Consider the following 18,435-nt stretch of genomic DNA (forward strand, 5'->3'; position numbering starts at 1 on the left):
CCCCGCCCCCAGCTGTGCCCTTTAAAGTGTCTCCAGACATTGCCAAATGCTCCATGGGGAGAGGGAGGCAAATCACCCCCAACTGGAAACCCCTAGTCTGAGGGTGTCACCTGTATCACTGAGGTCACTGTATTTTCTTTACTCCATACTATATCTGTTTTTTTTAAAGATTTATTTATCTATTTATTTCTCTCCCCTTCCCACTCCACCCTGGTTGTCTGTTCTCTGTGCTCATTTTGCTGCGTGTTCTTCTTTGTCCACTTCTGTTGTTGTCAGCGGCACAGGAATCTGTGTTTCTTTTTGTTGCATCATCTTGTGTCAGCTCTCCGAGTGTGCGGCGCCATTCCTGGGCAGGCTGCACTTTCTTTCGCGCTGGGCTGGGCGGCTCTCCTTACGGGGCACGCTCCTTGCGCGTGGGGCTCCCCTATGTGGGGACACCCCTGCATGGCAGGGCACTCCTTGCCTGCATCGGCACTGTGCATGGGCCAGCTCCACATGGGTCAAGGAGGCCCATGTGGTAGACAGACACCCTAAACACTGGGCCAAGTCCGCTTCCCCATACTATATCTGCTTTTGCTTTACTATAAGCTGTTTTACTCCCAGATCTTTATGGACAGCTGATGCTCTGGGAAGATGTTTATCCCAGGCGTTTCTTGACCCGAGAGGCGCTGCCGTGGACAGCAGTGTCAGAGCATGGCCAGCCGTCACCCTAAGCAGACAGTGTCCTATCACCAATTGGGTGAGGAGAGGATGCAGGGAAGGCAGGGAGAGTGTGCTCTGCAGGCCTGCTGAGGGCTGGAAGCCTGGGGACCCCTTGCCTGGGAGAAGCCTTACATGGCACAGTTGTCCACAGACCCCTCCTCTGTCCACCTCCCACCAGGGACTACTTTATCACCTGCCCTGTGATCGCCATGGCCGGCCACTGGGCAAGGAGGGCCCAAGGAAACGTCTTCATGTACCATGTTCCTGAAAGCTCTGGCCACAGCAGGTAAGGTGGCCGTGGGCCAACGTGGGCGTGGGCAGGTGCGGGGCGTGGGCAGGTGCGGGCCGTCCAGCCGGGTCCCTGGCACTGCTGCGCTCCCCAGGGAGGCTGAGAGAGGAAGGCAGTAGCCGGGCGCACGTCCTGGCTCAACGGCCTTTGACAAGTCCCTGAGCTTCTCTAAGCCTCAGCTGCATCATCTGAAAATGAGACCGATAGTTATCGCCACTTTATCCCCAGGAATGAGCAAGTGTAGGAAAAGGCAGAAAAGCTTTGTAAATGATGGAGCATTTTGCTAGCGCAGCTTCAGTTATCCCTGATGAGCCTAGCTTAGAGGAAAAAGCTTCTTTTTAATTCTACATGTTTATCCCTCTAGAAATTGAGCTTTTGAAAATGACTTTCCAAAATAAAAAAGGATTTTGTGGGGTTTTTTTGCAACCAACAGAATATTTTGCTTAGTCCCAACCTATATACCATTCTTCCTCCCAGAATAGGTTCAAGGCACCTTACCATAAAAGTCTCAGGTACAACAAAATCACCAAAAGGGGAAGGAGAAAAAGGGGTGCAAGTGGAAGAAACCAGTGAGAAGGGAAGGGGCAACCAAAGAGCACAGAAATCAGCCCTGAGGGTCCCAGAAGCCAAGGAGAAGGCTAAAGAAGGTCTGGTTTCCACAGCTCCATCTGGGAACAAGGGAGGCCCCGGGGCTAAGAGGCGGGGCCGAGCTGGCCTCAGCCCCAGAATCTGAGAGGAAAGCGCCAGGGTCCTTGGGCACGTGGCCACCCAGGGCTCTGGAGGGAGGACCTTATGGCCCTGAGCCAGTCACCCCAGCACCCATCCCAGCAGGGCCAGCTCCTGCCCATTTCACACTGAATCCCCCTGTTAAGTCAGGGCATCCTGTTTGAAAAAGATGCAAGAGTATTGGGTTTTTAAAACTCTTACATAAGGACATGAGCAAGGGCTGCCGTGCGGGATCCAGGGCATTGACCCCCCTGGCCCATAGGTGGCAGGGAGGTGGAGTAAAAGAACCCTGGCTTTCCAGGCCAAGGTCCCACTCCACCTCCTGCTGTGCAATCTTGGGCAGGCTCCTTTGCCTCTCTGATCAACCACCTCCTCATCTACAAAACGAGGTTTACAATTTCCCCTCCCATTGGGACTGACTCTAGTTGGGGCATAAAAATATCAAGCGCCTATCAGGCCTTTAGCCTTTCTTACTTTGCAGTGGTATCAAGGGAAGTTTTATAAATAAACATAATTTATCAGCATAATTGGCAACGTCCCCAAGGTCTTCTAGTTTCCCCTAAACGATGAGTATTTATAGCTTCCCTGAACAGATTATGCAATTTCTATTGCTTTCACAAGAACATCTAGAATCTGTGTGTGGTCCACTGAGTTGGAAGGATTATCTCTACTTTAAGGAAGAGGAGCCTGAGGTTCAGAGAGTTCACTGTGATCCTCCTCAGGATGAGCAGCTGGTTAGTGACCGGGCAGAAGCCTCCCCATAGCTTCTCTGAGCTCCAGAGCCCTCCCCTCCAACGTGGATCTCTCTTCGAGAACTATTTATGGTTTCAAACAGGTTCAGCTTCTGGAGTCAAGAGCTGCCTCCAGGCTGCAGGAGCCAGGGTCTGTAAGAGGCCGTGGGAGACAGAGGTGAGGAGAGGAGGTGGAAGGAGCCTCGGGATCAGGGCAGGTGCCTCCCATGGCCAGCCGAGGGGGGGGAGCCGTCCCTGGGACAGCCCGGCGGCCTCTCCCCAGGCCTGGCCGGGCGTGCCCAGTGCTCTCGGCCCCCACCACTTCTCTGCCTTCCTCTGTCCAAGGCGGAGGACAGCAAAGGGCCCAATGCGCCCACGACACGGTCACCACAAGCTCTAGAATGTGCTGAAACCTGTCGACCCCAGAACTTACAAAAAAAGAATACACCTGCTAGGGAGGGCGCAACCCTCAGGGCAGAACAAAGCAAACGCGTCTGCTGGATTCCAAGCCTTCCCCTTGTCGGGGCTCCGCCAGGGAGGCCAATGAACGGGCAGGCCCCGAGCCCTGCGGCCTGTGCCTGGGGGACCTCGGAGGAGTGACCCCCCAACACAGGTACCAGCACCCTCACTCTCGCGGCCGCTGTGGTGCTGAGCAGCATTCCCCACGGCCCTCCTGCGCCCCCAGACCCAGCTCCCCCGCCCTGGGCCCGCAGACCGCTCTGGAAAGGAGGCTGCTCGTGCATCAGGCTCGCCCAAAGCCCCTCCTGGGGCTTCATGACTCACAGACCCTCACTACCAAGGGACCCTCCGGGCCCAGAGGGTGGCCAGGAGATCACACCGAAGGACAGAATCATACCCAGCACCTCAAGACAGAGGGGACGTCCAGCGCGGGCGAGGGCAGGGGTCCTTTCTCCTGTGGTCTGCAGGCTGCTTGGGACCCGGTCTGGCCATCTGTGAGATGGGCGCAGGCTGGCGGGGGACATTGGCTCACTGAGCTCCGGGGAGCCCTGGCCCCAGGACCCGCGAGGGTGGGAGTGACCTGCAGGACCTGAGCCTCCCGGGCCGCTTTCTCGCCACCTCCTAGAGCTTTGAGTAAAACGGCCCATGACGGCAAGGTGGTGCTCATTAGATGTGCCAACCCCTGAGCTCAGTCACCCTCCAGGCCCCTTCCAGCCCTCGTGTTCTGTGCTTTGGGGAGGAGAGGGACCCAAAGAACCGCTGAATCATTTTACAGCGGAGATGTCACTACTCGGTACAGGCAGGTGAGTGTCCAGGGTAAGAGCAGGGCCCTGCCCTGACTCTTAGTAGCTTGGCCACCAAAAGCAAGTCACTTAGCCTCCTTGGTGACTCAGTTTCTTCATCTAGGTCACTAGGGAAAGTAATCGTACCTACTCTAGGGGGTTATTGAGCGAGTGCGTTTGTCTACAGAGCGTTGCCCAGGAAAGCGTCTAAGTGCCAAGAGAGCCCTGTTATTTTGTCCATCGGCCACGTCCTTGTCAGCCCTGTGCGTGTGTCTTCCCTCCCCAGCGTGGTCACTGCTCGCTGCCCTCCACGGAGTAGACACTTGAAGCAATGAATGAATCACAGAAACTAATTTAATTGTTGACAAGTTTATCTTTTCTGCCCAAAAAGACGCCACTCTGGCTCTGCCCTGGAGCTGTCACACTTCGCATTTATTTCTGGCTCAAATCTACATACTTAAAATATATGTGTGTGCGTTACATTTTCACCATCTGTCTTGAATCTTGTATCTCCATTCCTGCTAGCATATATTAGCTTTCCTGGCAGTAGCTAGCGAACAAAACACAAGAAATTATCACTTTTTTCAAGACTGTCGCTAATTGATCACAGAATAGTGTGGCTCTCGAGCCGTCCACCTGGATTGTAATGGGCGTGACAGATGAAGAAGGGAACAAAGAAACTTAAACCCGAAGTGAGATTCAGATTCAAAGAATCCCAGAATATGGATGAGTGAGGGACTTTCAAGATGACCTCATTCAGTTCCTTCATTTTAAAGATAAAGAAGCAAAAGCCAGAAAGCTGAAGGGATTATGTTCTAGTCCCAGAGCCAGTGAGGGAGAGCCGGGCCCCAGAGCTCGTCTCCAGTTGTTTTTGGATCCTGGTTCTAAAGCCCTCACTCCCCAGAGTCCAGCGGTGTCATTCCCCCACCCCAGCAATGCAGGAGACGTTTCAGAGGGACGGGATTTGACCTATCTTTGGATGGGGGACAGGGTGGGGCTCTTGGGATGAAACACCTACCTGGACACTGTATAGGATATGGGACCATTCTTGCATTTGGGGAGAGGCAGCCTAAGAGAAGGGAAGAGCACACTCCCTGAGGATAAACCAACCAGAGTTTCAACCTCTGCTCCATTTCTTAGCTGAATTTGCTCACCTATCAAATGCACATAAATTCACCTGCTGTTGGCTGTGAAGCTCCAGGTGAGGTATGCGAAACACCTGGCATGTCACAGACATTCCATCTTCAGTAGCTAGGCTTATTTTCCCTTTAGGAAAAATAAGGCTCTGAAAGGAAAAACAAAATCAAGATGAGTAAAGAGGCAATAATTTTTCTCCTTTTTAAGTTGTCCCAACCCTGGAAAACAAAGCCATAAATTCTAAACTCAAGACATTCTGTTCACCACTGCATTTCCTAGACATTTCTGTGCATTCCAAGGGCCTTAACCATTCAAGACTCAAAATATCATTTTTTTAGTTTACTGTCTTGGTGAGTTTATTAGAATTAGCAAACCAAAGAAAATACTAAGTGGCTGGATTCTTGAACAGAGTCCATGGGCCTGCCTAGCTCCATTGTGCGTGATTTAACAAGATTATTTCCCAATAAAGATGGAACGAGATCATATTCTGAACTGTCCACTCTAATCCCATGATATATTGGCTTTCGCTGTACGTCCATTTCAGCGTTTATTCAACAAATGTTTACTAAACGCCTCGAATGCCCCCATATTATCCTCTAAATACTGGAGCTAGAGCAGCCTGGAAGGGGAGAAGGGCCTGTCCTCTTGGAACTTAGACTGTAGTCAAGGGGTGGAGATGACGGGTGCTGGGATGGGATACAAAGAATAGGCAATACAGGCATAAACAGCAGAGTAAGTTCAGGTGACTGGGAAGGAGACACACAAGGGTGCCATGATCAGTGGAGAGCAGAAGCAGAGGCGACTTGAGAAGGGGGAGTTAGGCAAGAACCTTCTGGAAAGGTGACATTTGAGCTGAGAATAGAGGGATGAGAAGGCAGGACCCTGTAAAGAACTGAGTGATTGGCAACCACAACAGAGTGACCATCAAATGCCAAGACTCCAAGATGGGAAAGGCCTGGCACGTTTGAGGGTAAGAAGGAGGCCAGTGCAGCTGAAGTCCATTGAAGAGAAGTGATGGGAGGTGACGAGAGAGAGGCAGCGTCTTCTTGTAGGTCACAGAGGAGTTTGTCGACCATGGCGGGCAATGAGATAGCACTTTCTCTGAGTATGATGGGAAGGCATTGGAGATTCTTAAGGAGACGTGTTATATAGAATGTGCATATTGGTCATTTTATTTGCACTTTAAACAGAGGTCACTACAGCACCAGGTGTGTTTCTTAAAACAGAAAATAGAAATCCTCTTATCCAATTTGATTGTCAAATGATCAAATGTCAATTAAAATGGTAACCCATGAAAAATAATTAAGATACACACACACATATATATATACCTTAAACATTTTAACATTTAAACATAAAAGCATGTAGTCGCTTGTCATTCTTTCAATGCAGGGTCAAAGACTTGCGTAGGAAACTGCTGATTGGAGATCTCCCCTTTAAATTTCTTACAAAACCATAAACATAATACATGGTTGTGGTTTCCAGCTTTAGTTTCTTGAAAGTGGGGCATCTGTATGAAGTTTAATCACTTTAATTAAGCTATATAATTACGATGGCAGATACAACTGGCATAAACAGGTTTGAGACCAACAGTTGGCTCTTGGTAAACTCACAAACTCTCTGGTGAGAATAGATATGTTGGGCCAGGAAATTCAGCTTTTTCTGAGCAACTGTTGATAAGTTTTATGGGAGGAATAAAATGTTCAGGTTAATTCAGCAAGTCTGTCGAAAGCTTCCACTGTGCTGCAAAACAATAGATCATACAGCTCTGCCACGCTTTAGGGAATTATGGAAATACAGAAAGCATGACATTTGGGGCTGGGGTGGGATTGTATTATTTAAAGAAAATTGGGGAGCTCATTTTTAAAAGATTGCGTAGTGCAGACTTTTGTAAAACACAAGCCATTTGTAAAGCATGTAATTACTTTCTGATTAATTCATGGGCAGAATCCGAGGTTTGCCGTATTCGATTTTCCCAAAGAGGCAAATCCTATTGCACACTTCTGGGCTTCTATTATTAAGCTATTTTACAGTTCCTCAACCCCTCATAAAAAGGGTGGGAGGCAGAAGGCCTTGCATTCCTTGTTGCCCAGTTTCCTCTGGAGGAAGGCATCCAGAGATACCCGCTGGAGATAAGAAGAGGAGACTATTTTGTGGGGCAGAGGTCAATAAACTCCCCCCTCGACAGATCAACAGGAACAGAAATCCCTGCTCCCAGCAGCTCTCACACTAATCCATCCAGATGGCCTTCTCCCCCTCCCCACGCCAGCCTCCTTCCCCGTCATCAGCGGAAGAACTGACCCCCATCATATGAAAATGGGGCATTTTTACATCAAATAAGTGCCTGCCCACTCTCCACACCTTGAGGGGAGCCCAGGCTGGGTCACCTTCCCAGCTCAGCAGAGCCCAGAGCCAGGCACACGCTTTCCGGGGCACCCCCTCAGTCACCGTGCTCCCTGGAGAGCCCCAAACATGCAGGAATTAGGGCTCCCTGATAGGGAAACAGCTCAAGTGAAGAGCTGACTAATCTCTACAACGTGGCTTTTGGCCCACTGGAATGCAGGCTTAGCCTCCCGGCAAACACTCCAGGCAAGATGTACGATGTGCAGGATGGCTGAGCTGAGCTGGGCCACCGTGTAAAAAGAAGGGCGGTTCTGCCTTTGCTAGACCCCTGCGGCGGCCCCACCGCAGGTTCCTCAGCTCTCGCCTCCCTCCCCCACCCTTCCACCCATCTTTCTAGAAGACCAATGGAACTCGTAACTCTTTTCTTAGAAACCCCTGATGTTCCTGATCCCCTTTAACATGTGACGGTCATTTCTCTGGCCTCCGTTCTCACACCTTACGTAGAACCGAAGCCTTCAGGACCTTAGCGATCTTGTAACATAATGGTTTTCTTGGAGTAGGAAAACTTCCAGTTTCACTTCTCCCCGTGATTCACCTCTCAGCACAATAGATGAGGCCCCAGACGTGGGGGACCCTGCTCCTCGCCAGCACCAGCTCCCCCATTCAGTGCCCTCGCTGCTCCCTCCTCCACACACACAGAACCACCGCACCCCTTTGCACCGGCTGACTCTGTACCCGAAATGCCCCTCCCCACTTCATCTGCTCTTTCAAGGAACAGGCCAGCGTGACTTCCTCGCTGGCGTTCCACTAGCCACCCCGTCCCCTTGCCTGGCACAAGCGGTATCTCTTGGTTCCCTGTACCTGTGGTGCTTTGTAAACCATTCTATCTTTCAACTCACAGTGATCTGATTTAAGAATGAAGATCAATCTCCATTTCCCGTTAGACCGTGAGCTCCTTGACACGGGGCTGACATTCACCAGTTTTGCCCCCAGCACCTCTTCAGAGCCTTCCACACGGTAGACAAGTCGGGTCTTGGCCCTGCCACCCCTCGTCCTCACTGCACTCTCGCCGCGTTCTGGAGCTGCCGTGGACAGCGCACTCTTGCGCACGCTCACTCCGACGGTGAGGCTGGGTGGCCCCTCCTGCTCCCTGGCTAGACGTGGCTCCACCACCGTGGGCAGCACCGGCTCCTCCTTGGGTGGCAGGGTATAACTTTTAGACAGATGTTCATCACCCATCTACCTAAGGGCATTCAAAAGTACCACGTGGGATGCTGCCCGGGGGGTCACCCCACTTTCCAGAGGCCCAGGGAGTCAGTGTTGACGGGGACCTGAGCGGAGCTCGCCAGGCTCGGGCAGGGTGATTCCCCAGGCCCCACCTCTGCCCCTCCGTGGGACGATGAGAAGATCCAGCCTGGCCAGAGCCATCCACCTGCGGACAGGTTGACTAGAGGCTCCTTACCAGGGACAGCAAAGGACAACTAAAGCCAAATTACGCCAACGTCAGGGCCATTTGCCTCCACGACCTCCACAGGGCTGGGTGGACGACGCAGTGATCAAACCAGCACAGAGAGAAGCCAAGTGAGCGAGCACAGGCGACCTGCCCCGACCGACCGGCGAGCACTGGGGTGCCCCAGCTCACTGGCTTCTCCTTTGCCCTGGCCAGGCCCTGGGGCCCGTCTTCTTACTTCAGAGGGTCCTGGAACTCTCACCAGCGGCCAGGCCCACTGAGGGTGTGGTCCTCTGATCTGGAACCCCCTCTTCCAAGGCACCCACTATAGGTCCCTCCTCTGATGCCTGCCTTAAACTGTGCAAAATAACATCAGTGTCCTGGTAGAGATCAGCCACGCAAAGGAAGGAGCCTGGCCGAAGTCCTCCATGCAACAGGAGCTCCAGGCAGCAGACCCCGGGGGCTGCAAGGCCAGGCTCTTCCCTGGACCAGTGCCCCTGACCATGTGAGGGCCGCAGGCACCGGGGCGCTGGACCTCCCCACGAGAGCCGCTCTTACACTTCTCTTCCCAGCTCTGCCTTCAATGATGTCACTCTGGTAGCTTGAACTTGGAGGGGACGGGGTGTTTACACAGCAGAAAATGGAACATGCCCGGTAGTGCTTCCCCCAGGGAGCCGATGACTACACATCTAAGCACAGCCTCTCCCAAGAAAGATGCAGGTATACACAGTTCACAACATTTTACGCACACTTCCAGGGAACTCGGGGACCTCTGCAACCCTGTCACAGACCCTGGGTTCAGGACCTGCGTCCCTGAGTTTTCAGGTGTCCCACAGGGAAAGCAAATGGAAGGGGGCGTGTGAGCTGGAAACAGGGCGGAGGGCCTGAGTGTTTTAGACCCCAGCCCACGTCTGAGGCAAGCCTGTCCCAGTGTCACCATTTCATGGCTGAGGACGCTGAGACCCAAAGAGGTTATGTGTCCTGTCCAGGGCCGCTCTGCTGTTAAGGGGTTAAGCTGGGATTTGATGAGGACTCTGGTCTCGAAAGTTTGTTCCATTCAGTGCCCCATTTGAAATGCAGCTTTTGGGGAAGAAACAGGAGACACCACCATTGTGGTGGGCAGCATAATGTTCCCCCAGATGCCCCTGTCCCAATCCCCAGCAGCTGTGAATGAGCTCCTGCACATGGCAAAAGGGACTTTGCAGGTGAGATTCGGGTGGGCCCTGGAGAGGGGGAGGGCGGCCTGGATTGTCCACGGGGGCTGATCTCATCCCACGAGCCCTTGAAAGAGGGAGGAGGAAGAGTGGGGTGGGGGCACGTGGTGGGAGCAGGACTCCCTCCGCTATTGTCGGCTTTGACTGTAGAAGGGGGCCAGGAACAGCAGCCTCTAGAAGCCTCTAGAAGCTGGACAAGGTCCTCGATTTACAGCCAGCAAGAAAAACTGACATCAGACCTACAACCACAGGGAACTGAATTCCACCAGCCTGCCGAAGGGGCAGGGCCTGGATTTGCTCCTAGAGCCTCCGGGAAGGACACAGCCTGCAGACACCTCGATTTCAATCCACCAAGACCGACGTCCGACTGCTGACCCCAGAGCTGAGATGGGACCTCCGTGTGCTGTTTCAAGCCACTGCACGTGGGGGGGGGGTTTCTTACAGCAGCAACAGAGAACTCACACGGCCATGTTCTCAGGCCCCCGAGAAGCAGGGTGGCTGCTCCGCCTTCCATGGCTCTCCGATGGCAGGAAACCCAAAGGACACTTCAGGACAACAGAGGGTGGCGAGGCCATCTCAACAGAAGGGGTCAAGCCTAGGTGCTGAGGAAGTCTGGGCTTCCACGAGGCCAGGGCTGATGCCGTTGGAGGAAACCCATGCCAGGGCCAAAGGGCACCGCCCGGCTTGTTGTCACAGGGCCCAGCATACCAGCTGTCACCTCCGCCCAGTGGCTTTGAGCCCCACTCCCCTCTACTACTCCTAAGGGAGAAACACCACCCACCACTGCTCGTGGGGCCAACGTGATGTGCAGACTCCCAGGTCAGGCCACACGTGGGAGGTTTTTTAATTTAATTCACTTTTATTTTTATTTATTTATTTATTTTTATTTCTCTCCCCTTACCCACCCCCCACCCTGGTTGTCTGTTCTCTGTGTCTATTTGCTGCATCGTCTTTGTCTGTTTCTGTTGTTGTCAGCAGCATGGGAATCTGTGTTTCTTTTGGTTGTGTCATCTTGCTGCGTCAACTCTCCATGTGTGCGGCGCCATTCCTGGGCAGGCTGCACTTTTTTTCGTGCTGGGCGGCTCTCCTTACGGGGTGCACTCGTTGTACGTGGGGCTCCCCTACATGGGGGACACCCCTGTGTGGCAGGGCACTCCTTGCACTCAGTAGCACTGTACATAGGCCAGCTCCACACGGGTCAAGGAGGCCTGCGGTTTGAACCTTGGACCTCCCATGTGGTAGGTGGATGCCGTAACCACTGCGCCAAGTCCACTTCCTTCGACAACCTCTTTCATCAGTGCGGCACAGTCACTGCATTTGATGAGTATGTTTGGAGCACTGCCGCCCAGCATGGGCTATAGTTTACCTTATCACCATTGCTATGACAGCTGCTCTCTGCCTGGCCGTTTTTATTTTGTGTTCCTTTTCCCTTCACGGGCCTTCAAACGCTGTTACCCACTTACTTCCTCATTACTTCCTAGGAGTGCCCAGCCCCCACCCAGCAGAGCTTGGACTGGGGGCCTGGGAGGCGCGGGTTGAAAGTGGGCTGCCCTGAGCTGGGCCCGGTGGCCTGGAAATAGGCAGACGATGGTGTAGGTGGGGCTGGCAGTGGGCGCTCACCTGTGCCCAAGGCCTTCCCATGCCTGGCACATCATGGGTGCTCAGGAAGTGGTGCCTACTCCCAGTGCTGAGTAAAGCTGGCGGCACTCGGGGTCCACGGGGCAGAGTTGGGGCTCCTTCCTGAGCTCTGCCACAGAGACTTTTCATCGTGGACAAAGGCCGTGACTCTTGGGACCCCAGCATCCTGTGAATTGGGGGTGCGGCTCGTCACTTCCTGCTTCCCTGGCTGGAGGATGGTAAAGTTTAGGCCAGCTCCTAAGTGGCCATGGGTCCCCGGGAGCAGTGGCCAAGACGCCACGTTGGTGGCTGCCCCCCTTCTGCGGCACACACTGCTTCATGCTGAGCATCTCACACAGAGCCCTGGCCCTCCTGCGACGCCGGGGGGCTGCCCCCCTTCTGCGGCACACACTGCTTCATGCTGAGCATCTCACACAGAGCCCTGGCCCTCCTGCGACGCCGGCCAGATGCCCAATGGGGCGCACAGTGACCACAGCCTGAAAAACAGCCTGCCTTTGTGAAAGCACGGGTTGTAGCCTATGTTTTAAGCAGCATGTCCACGGGCAATGGCTCAGTTGAACTGGCATTTTATCTCGAGGAAACCAAGACACAGTAAGGTCCAGGGGCTCATCCGAAGTCACAGAGGCTGTAAGCTACTGAGTCAAAGCCCCTGAGTGGTGCGTCCGTCTTCCGTGCCCTGCTCCCGTCACGTGCGTGCCCGGCACTGGCGCTCGTGGTCTTAGGAGGATTGTGGCTCACCAGCCCCTCGGAAGGCCCTGGGCTATGCCCCAGGGTTAAGGAGGGGGCCCTGTACCTGTAGCTTCATGGAGTCCCCAGCCTGGGGATGGAGGGGCCCCAGGGAAACGGACCGCCTTCAAAGCCAAGAGCTAGGGGGTCCCATTCCAGCCTCTTGGGGATCACAGTGAATCTCTCTGAGCCGTGGCCAGGGTCAGCCTGGCTGTGCACAAAGCCTTGCACTTGACTCCTAGGAATACCTCCCCCATACAAAGCACCTTGATCCTGGGGTTCATGGCACGGTTCCCTCCCTAGGGCACTGGGTGCATCTGCCCATTGAAGGCCAGCCCTGCCCAGCCTGATGAGAGTCCCCGGCCCGTGTCCCTATCCCTGGTCAGAGGTCTGCTGTGGCTTTAAATCCACCTGATTAGACCAGGAAGCAGAGTGGTGAAGTGGGGGAAAGAACCCGGCCAGGCTTCGTGTGTCTCTCAAGTGCCTCCTCTATGTACCATCTTGTTTTAATCTTCACAACAACACTGTGAGGTCGGGGTTTATGTTTATACACCCATTTCGTAGGTGAGGAAACAGGGAATCGGGGGGCGGGGAGCAAGAAACTTGCCAGAGGTCACCCAGTTTGGAGACGGAGGAGCCAGGGCCTAGCCCAGGAGCCCTGAGCCCCCCTGCCTTTGGTTAGCATCGTGCTTCCTGGAAATGTCCTCTTGGACCCAACTCCAGTGTTCAACTTACTGTGTGTCTCTGGGCAAGCCAGGAGACCTCTCTGGACTTCATTATCCTCCTCTGTAAAATTAAAGACTGGCTGTGAAGTCCCCTCCAGCTTTTCTTCTCTAGATTCTCCCAGTTGCTCCTCCAGCCCGCATCCACCATGGACTCCCCAGTGCAGCTCCAGCGCAGTCTCCTCAAACCATGCACCTTCCAGTTCTTTATCCCCCTCTGCCTGCTGCTTATTGGATAGTCTGTCCAGTCACTGAGGATGCAGGTACTGGACATGCTGTGTGTCAGGCTCTGCACTAGGACTGGTTACGTGGATAGGTGTCAACCTGCAGAGGTACGATTCACAAGTGACGATAACGCAGTGCCTGGCAAGGAGCTCAAAATATAGGTTGTTTTTATTAATACCTCTTTCGGTGAGTGGAATAGTCAAAGGTGCTATAACTAGCACGGGTGGTCAATGAGCATTTTCTTGGAAAATTCTTCTAAGGTTTGTTCCAAGAGAATCAAGGGCTCAGCCTGAGGTCCACCTCAACCAAGAGATGTGTCATGAGTCTGCCCCAGAGGGCCACTGGATGGAAGGCCAAGTCAAATAGCAACTAACGAAGCACTGAACGGAAATCCTAACCATGAGGTTACGAGTGGGAGGTCTTTGTTTTGAGAGCAGTATCGACAGCAGCTTTGGTTTTCCTGGTGGTTTATCATTCCTTTCACTTTTGCTTCCTCTGCAGCCTGGACCTGCTGGCGGATGTTCAGTACGCCTTTGGGCTGCCCTTCCAGCCTGCCTACCAGGGGCTGTTTACCCAGGAGGAGAAGGGCCTGTCACTGAGCGTCATGCAGTACTTCTCCAACTTCATTCGATCTGGGTGAGTGTCTGTATTCCGTCACTGTGGCCCCCTCCCCTTACTCTGAACACAAAAGGCACGCCTTGCATGGACAGAGCCACCCTTTCCTCCCTCGAGGTTGGAATCGTCTGCCACTGTCTCTCTCATCCCCGCCACCCTTTATAGCCCAATGTGCCTTTGCATAGATTCCTCTCCACGAAGGAAGTTCCAGCCACACCACTCCCTCGTTCAGCCACGTTTGGTGGCTCTGGCCAGGGCTTCTCATCTTTGCACAATTGGCACTGAGGGGTGGATGCATCTGTCATGGGGCCTGTCCCCAGCATCATGAGATATTTCACAGTATCCTTGGCCTCTGCCCACTGGATGCCAGTTGCGTGCAGGTCTCCCATCTCTCCCGGTGGTGAGAACACAAATGTCTGCCCTTTTCAAGTCACCCCAGTTGAGACCCACTGCTCTGATGTGAACAAGTCCAAGGCCCTTCGTTATCTTCCTCTAACCTCCTGTCCACCCTCTGCGTCTCCTCTGGCCCGGTTGGCACTCCCTGTTCCCACTTCCACAGCTGGTTCTGTGGCTCCTTCTGCCTTTTGGTTTATCTCGCTTCATCTCTTTGCGGACATGCACTGACTGATTTCCTTGCTAGGTCTCCTGGAAAGTTCAAAAGGCAAAAAAGGATGGCCCAGCTACAAGGTACTGACAATCTGAAACATAAAAATCAACCATGATGGAAAGCCAAGGAAAAATAGGGGCTTTACACAATTTATTATGAGAGTTGAACAGAAAAAGACACAAGTGTTTTAGGGTTTTAGAAAATGTTTCACTGAGTAAGTGACATTCGAGCTGGGTCTTGAATGATGGACAGGCATTCAGAGAGAGAAGGGAGAGGCAGGGGCCATGGGGAGGGGCCCCCAAGCAGAGGTGGGAGGTGATGAGAGCACTTTGTTCAGGAACATTGGGCGGCTGGGTGGGGCTGGTCCAAGGGGGGCACGCTGGGGCATGGGCCTGGGCCACATGTCTGGGAGGGACCTGTGTCTGGCGGATGCTGATGAACCCTCACTTTGGGCCAGCAAGGGCATTTCAGAGAGGGGCTGTGGTGCCCGGACACAAGGACCCCAGGTCAGGCACCGACGCTGACCTCTGAGCATTCAGAAAGATCAAGGGCTGTCATGTGTCTTCCCCTTTCCGGAAATGGCCCTAGAGTGGTGAGTTCAGGGAGCCTTCCCACCCTAACTGCCTGTAGTGCAGCAGTTGGGAGCCCGCCCCCAAAGTCAGATTCACGGGGTTCCAATATTGCTTCCTCAGGGGCCAAGTGTGAGCAATCAGTGACCCCAAATGATAAAAGTAGCAAGTGATCCCAGATGATAAAAGTATAAGTGATCCCAATTGATAAAAGTGTAATTGATCCCAAATGATAAAAGTATAAATGATCCCAAGTGATAAAAGTATAAATGATCCCAAGTGATAAAAGTATAAATGATCCCAACTGATATAAGTATAAATGATCCCAAATAATGAAAGTATAAGTAATCCCAAATGATAACAGGAAAGACAGGTTTCTCTCTGTATTAGTCAGCCAAAAGGATGCTGATGCAAAATACCAGAAATTGGCTGGTTTTTATAAAGGGTATTTATTTGGGGTAGGAGCTTACAGATACCAGGCCATAAAGCATAAGTTACTTCCCTCACCAGAGTCTATTTTCACTGTTGGAGCAAGATGGCTGCCAACGTCTATGAGGGTTCAGGCTTCCTGGGTTCCTCCCTTCCAGGGTCTTGATTCTCTTTGGGTTCAGGGTTCCTCTCTTCCAGGGGCTCCAGCTTAAGACTTCAGCATCAAACTCCAACATGAAAACTCCAACATCAAACCCCCCTAACTCTGTCCTTTGCCATGCCTTTTACCCCACCAAATGGTGGGGACCCAATACCCTACTGACAGAAGAGGTTTACATAATTACTTAATCAAGTAAACCTATGAATCCAATATAATCTCATATGCCCAGAGGAGAAGATCAGTTTACAAACATAATCCCATATTTCTTTTTGGAATTCATCCATTAATATCAAACTGCTACATCCTCATGCTGTTTCTTCTTGTTTTCCCAGAAATCCCAACTATCCTCATGAGTTCTCAAGAAAAATGCCAGAGTTTGCAGCCCCCTGGCCTGACTTTCTCCCCCATGCTGGTGGAGAGAGCTACAAGGAACTCAGTGCCCTGCTCCCCAATCGCCAGGGCCTGAAGAAAGCCGACTGCGCCTTCTGGTCCCAGTACATCCAGTCTCTGAAGGCGACAGCAGGTAATGAAGCAACCCCCTTCCCAGCAGACAGTGGGGGGTCCAAATAGAGGGTGGGCTGGCTGCTGACCCCTCGGCGTTTGCAGAGCCTGCTGTGTGGTAGGTCTGCACTGCCCCCTGGGCCACCAGGTCACTAGGATGGAAACGGCCTGGCCCCTTCCCCTTGGGGCCTCCAGTTCTGATGGGGGGAAGTGGACAGCAGGAGGAGTGAGAGAGGGACACAGGGAGGGGCTGCTGGAGAGAGCAGGGCCCAAGGGCTGCGGCTGGAAGTTGAGTAGAGAACCAACCATAGGAACTCTATCTTGGAATGTAGCTGTGGGGAAGTTTGTCCTCACTGCCCTTGAAGGGCTGGATGGAAAGTCCTGCAGAGGGAATTGCAGCCAGGGCAGGAATGGGCATTTCTGCCTCTTCCTGCCGAAGAGAATTTGACTTGTACAGAGCAGAGGCCCTAAGGAGAGAAAATGAGTCATGCAAGGGCACTGGGAATCTGGAGACAACTACGATGGGGCTCCTGCCCTTAATAAGCTTCCAGAAGAGTGGGGGAGGTGAGCCACACAGCCCAAAAAGGGGTCTTCATCTTTCCTGTGCCACGATGGAGGTCTGCACCTCATCTGGTCCAACCTCTGTCTGGTCTGGGTTGTCTTCCTAGGGTGGTGAGTCTTGGGTTGAGATTTTCCGAATGGCAGGGCTGCTTTATGGGCTGGATCAGGGATCTCCAGGGAGCAGAACTCTCAACAGGGAAGTGACCTTGCCTAGCTCAGGTTTTAGAACAGAACTTCCAAGGCCAAGGGACTCTGTTGATGAACCAAATCCCCAGTGTTCCTTAGTGTGTCCCTACAGGCCGGGGATGAGTCTGTTACCCCAAGCCCTGGACATGCCCCTCTGGGGGCATTAGCAAGGTCACTCTGAGTAAAGGGCAAGGGACTAGGAAGGGGAAGCCATGGTCCAGGACTGCACAGCCTCTCCTGACCCTCCTGTTTCAGATGGGGCCGAGGACCGGCTGTCGGCAACAAGTGAAGAGGAGGAGGTGCTGGTGGGCTCTGGGCTGAAAGACCCCCTCCTGGACCTCCCAGAGCCAGGCTCCAAGAGCTACAGCAAGTGACTGGCCTCGGAGACCCCCAACCCACCCTGCCTTGCAGCCTGACAGCCATCTGCCAACCCCGCCCCAGGCTCCTGGTCACCCACCATGGGCACCGTGTACTCCAGAAGAGCCACCCAGTTTCAATAAAGTATCTATGCGCAGTGAAGCATTGGTGAATCTGACCGGTTATTCAGAGCAATTCTTGGGTCACACCATATTGGTTTTTTTTTTATTAAATTGTCTTTTTTAAAAAAGATAAGTAAATCACAAAAAAATGTTACATTAAAAAATATAAGAGATTTCTATATACCCCACACCCCCACTCCTCCCACATCAACAACCTCTTTCATCAGTGTGGCACGTTCATTGCATTTGGTGAATACATTTTGGAGCACTGCTTCACCACATGGATAATAGTTTGCATTGTAGTTTACACTCTCCCCCAGTCCATTCAATGGGTTTTGGCAGGATGTATAATGTCCAGCATCTGTCCCTGTAACATCATTTAGGACAACTCCAAGTCCTGAAAATGCCCCCTCATCACATCTCTTCTTCCTTCTCCCTGTCCTCAGCAAATACTGTGGCCGCTTTCTCCAGATCAGTGCTACAGTTTCTTCCATTACTAGTCACAATAGTTCTATAGTAGAATATCAGTAAGTCTACTCTAATCCATATTTTATTCCTCCATTCTGTGGACCCTGGGATGGTGATGTCCACACTACCTCTATATCAAGAGGGGACTTAGATCCCACATGGTTGATGGGTGCTATTCTCCTGCTTGGAGTTGTAGGCGCTCTTGGAGCCCTGGTGTAGTATATGTTTTAACCTTCCTGAGTTTGGAATCTCAAGATGCTGTTTCATTTCCACAGATATTATGGAGCATCCTCCACGGATCAGGCGCTATGCTGAGTGGGGAAGGAAACAAGGGCCCTGCTCTCTGGAAGGAGAGAAAGATATTCAGACGTGTCTGGTTACCCAGGAAAGGGGATCCATGGAGGGCGGCCCCCAGAGTGGTACAGTCCCATCTGGGTTTTAGAAAGGACTCATTTTGAAGGTTCCAGAAGGGGGAGGTAGGGGACCACCCTGGGCTGGTGCCATAGTCTAACGAGAGACAACAACATCTGAGTAAAGGCAGGGAAGATGGAGATGAGGGAAGAAACAGGCCAGAGAACCCTTTGGGACCCCTTGAATGTGGAAGAGGGAGATGCAACGAGGCAGCATTGCCCTAGCTTTTTGTTGATTTTGCCCAGATAAGGAATGGTTTTATCATTTACTCTCCTAAAGGACTCACTTATGAAGGCAAATCTTCT

General features: G+C 52.6%; 1 protein-coding gene across 1 annotated transcript in view; it reads left to right on the forward strand.

The window, feature by feature from the left end:
- The window catches only part of TG (thyroglobulin), a 249,481-nt gene extending 232,190 nt beyond the window's left edge, over positions 1-17,291 (forward strand). Inside the window, exons 45-48 of the mRNA XM_058276072.1 lie at positions 881-988; positions 13,646-13,780; positions 15,857-16,047; positions 17,028-17,291. Of these exons, the coding sequence (XP_058132055.1) occupies positions 881-988; positions 13,646-13,780; positions 15,857-16,047; positions 17,028-17,146 (553 nt within the window). The 3' untranslated portion in view covers positions 17,147-17,291. The remainder of the gene's footprint in view (positions 1-880; positions 989-13,645; positions 13,781-15,856; positions 16,048-17,027) is intronic.
- Positions 17,292-18,435: the final 1,144 nt, after the last annotated feature.

Source organism: Dasypus novemcinctus, chromosome 14 (genome assembly GCF_030445035.2).
Source record: "Dasypus novemcinctus isolate mDasNov1 chromosome 14, mDasNov1.1.hap2, whole genome shotgun sequence".
NCBI lineage: Eukaryota > Metazoa > Chordata > Mammalia > Cingulata > Dasypodidae > Dasypus > Dasypus novemcinctus.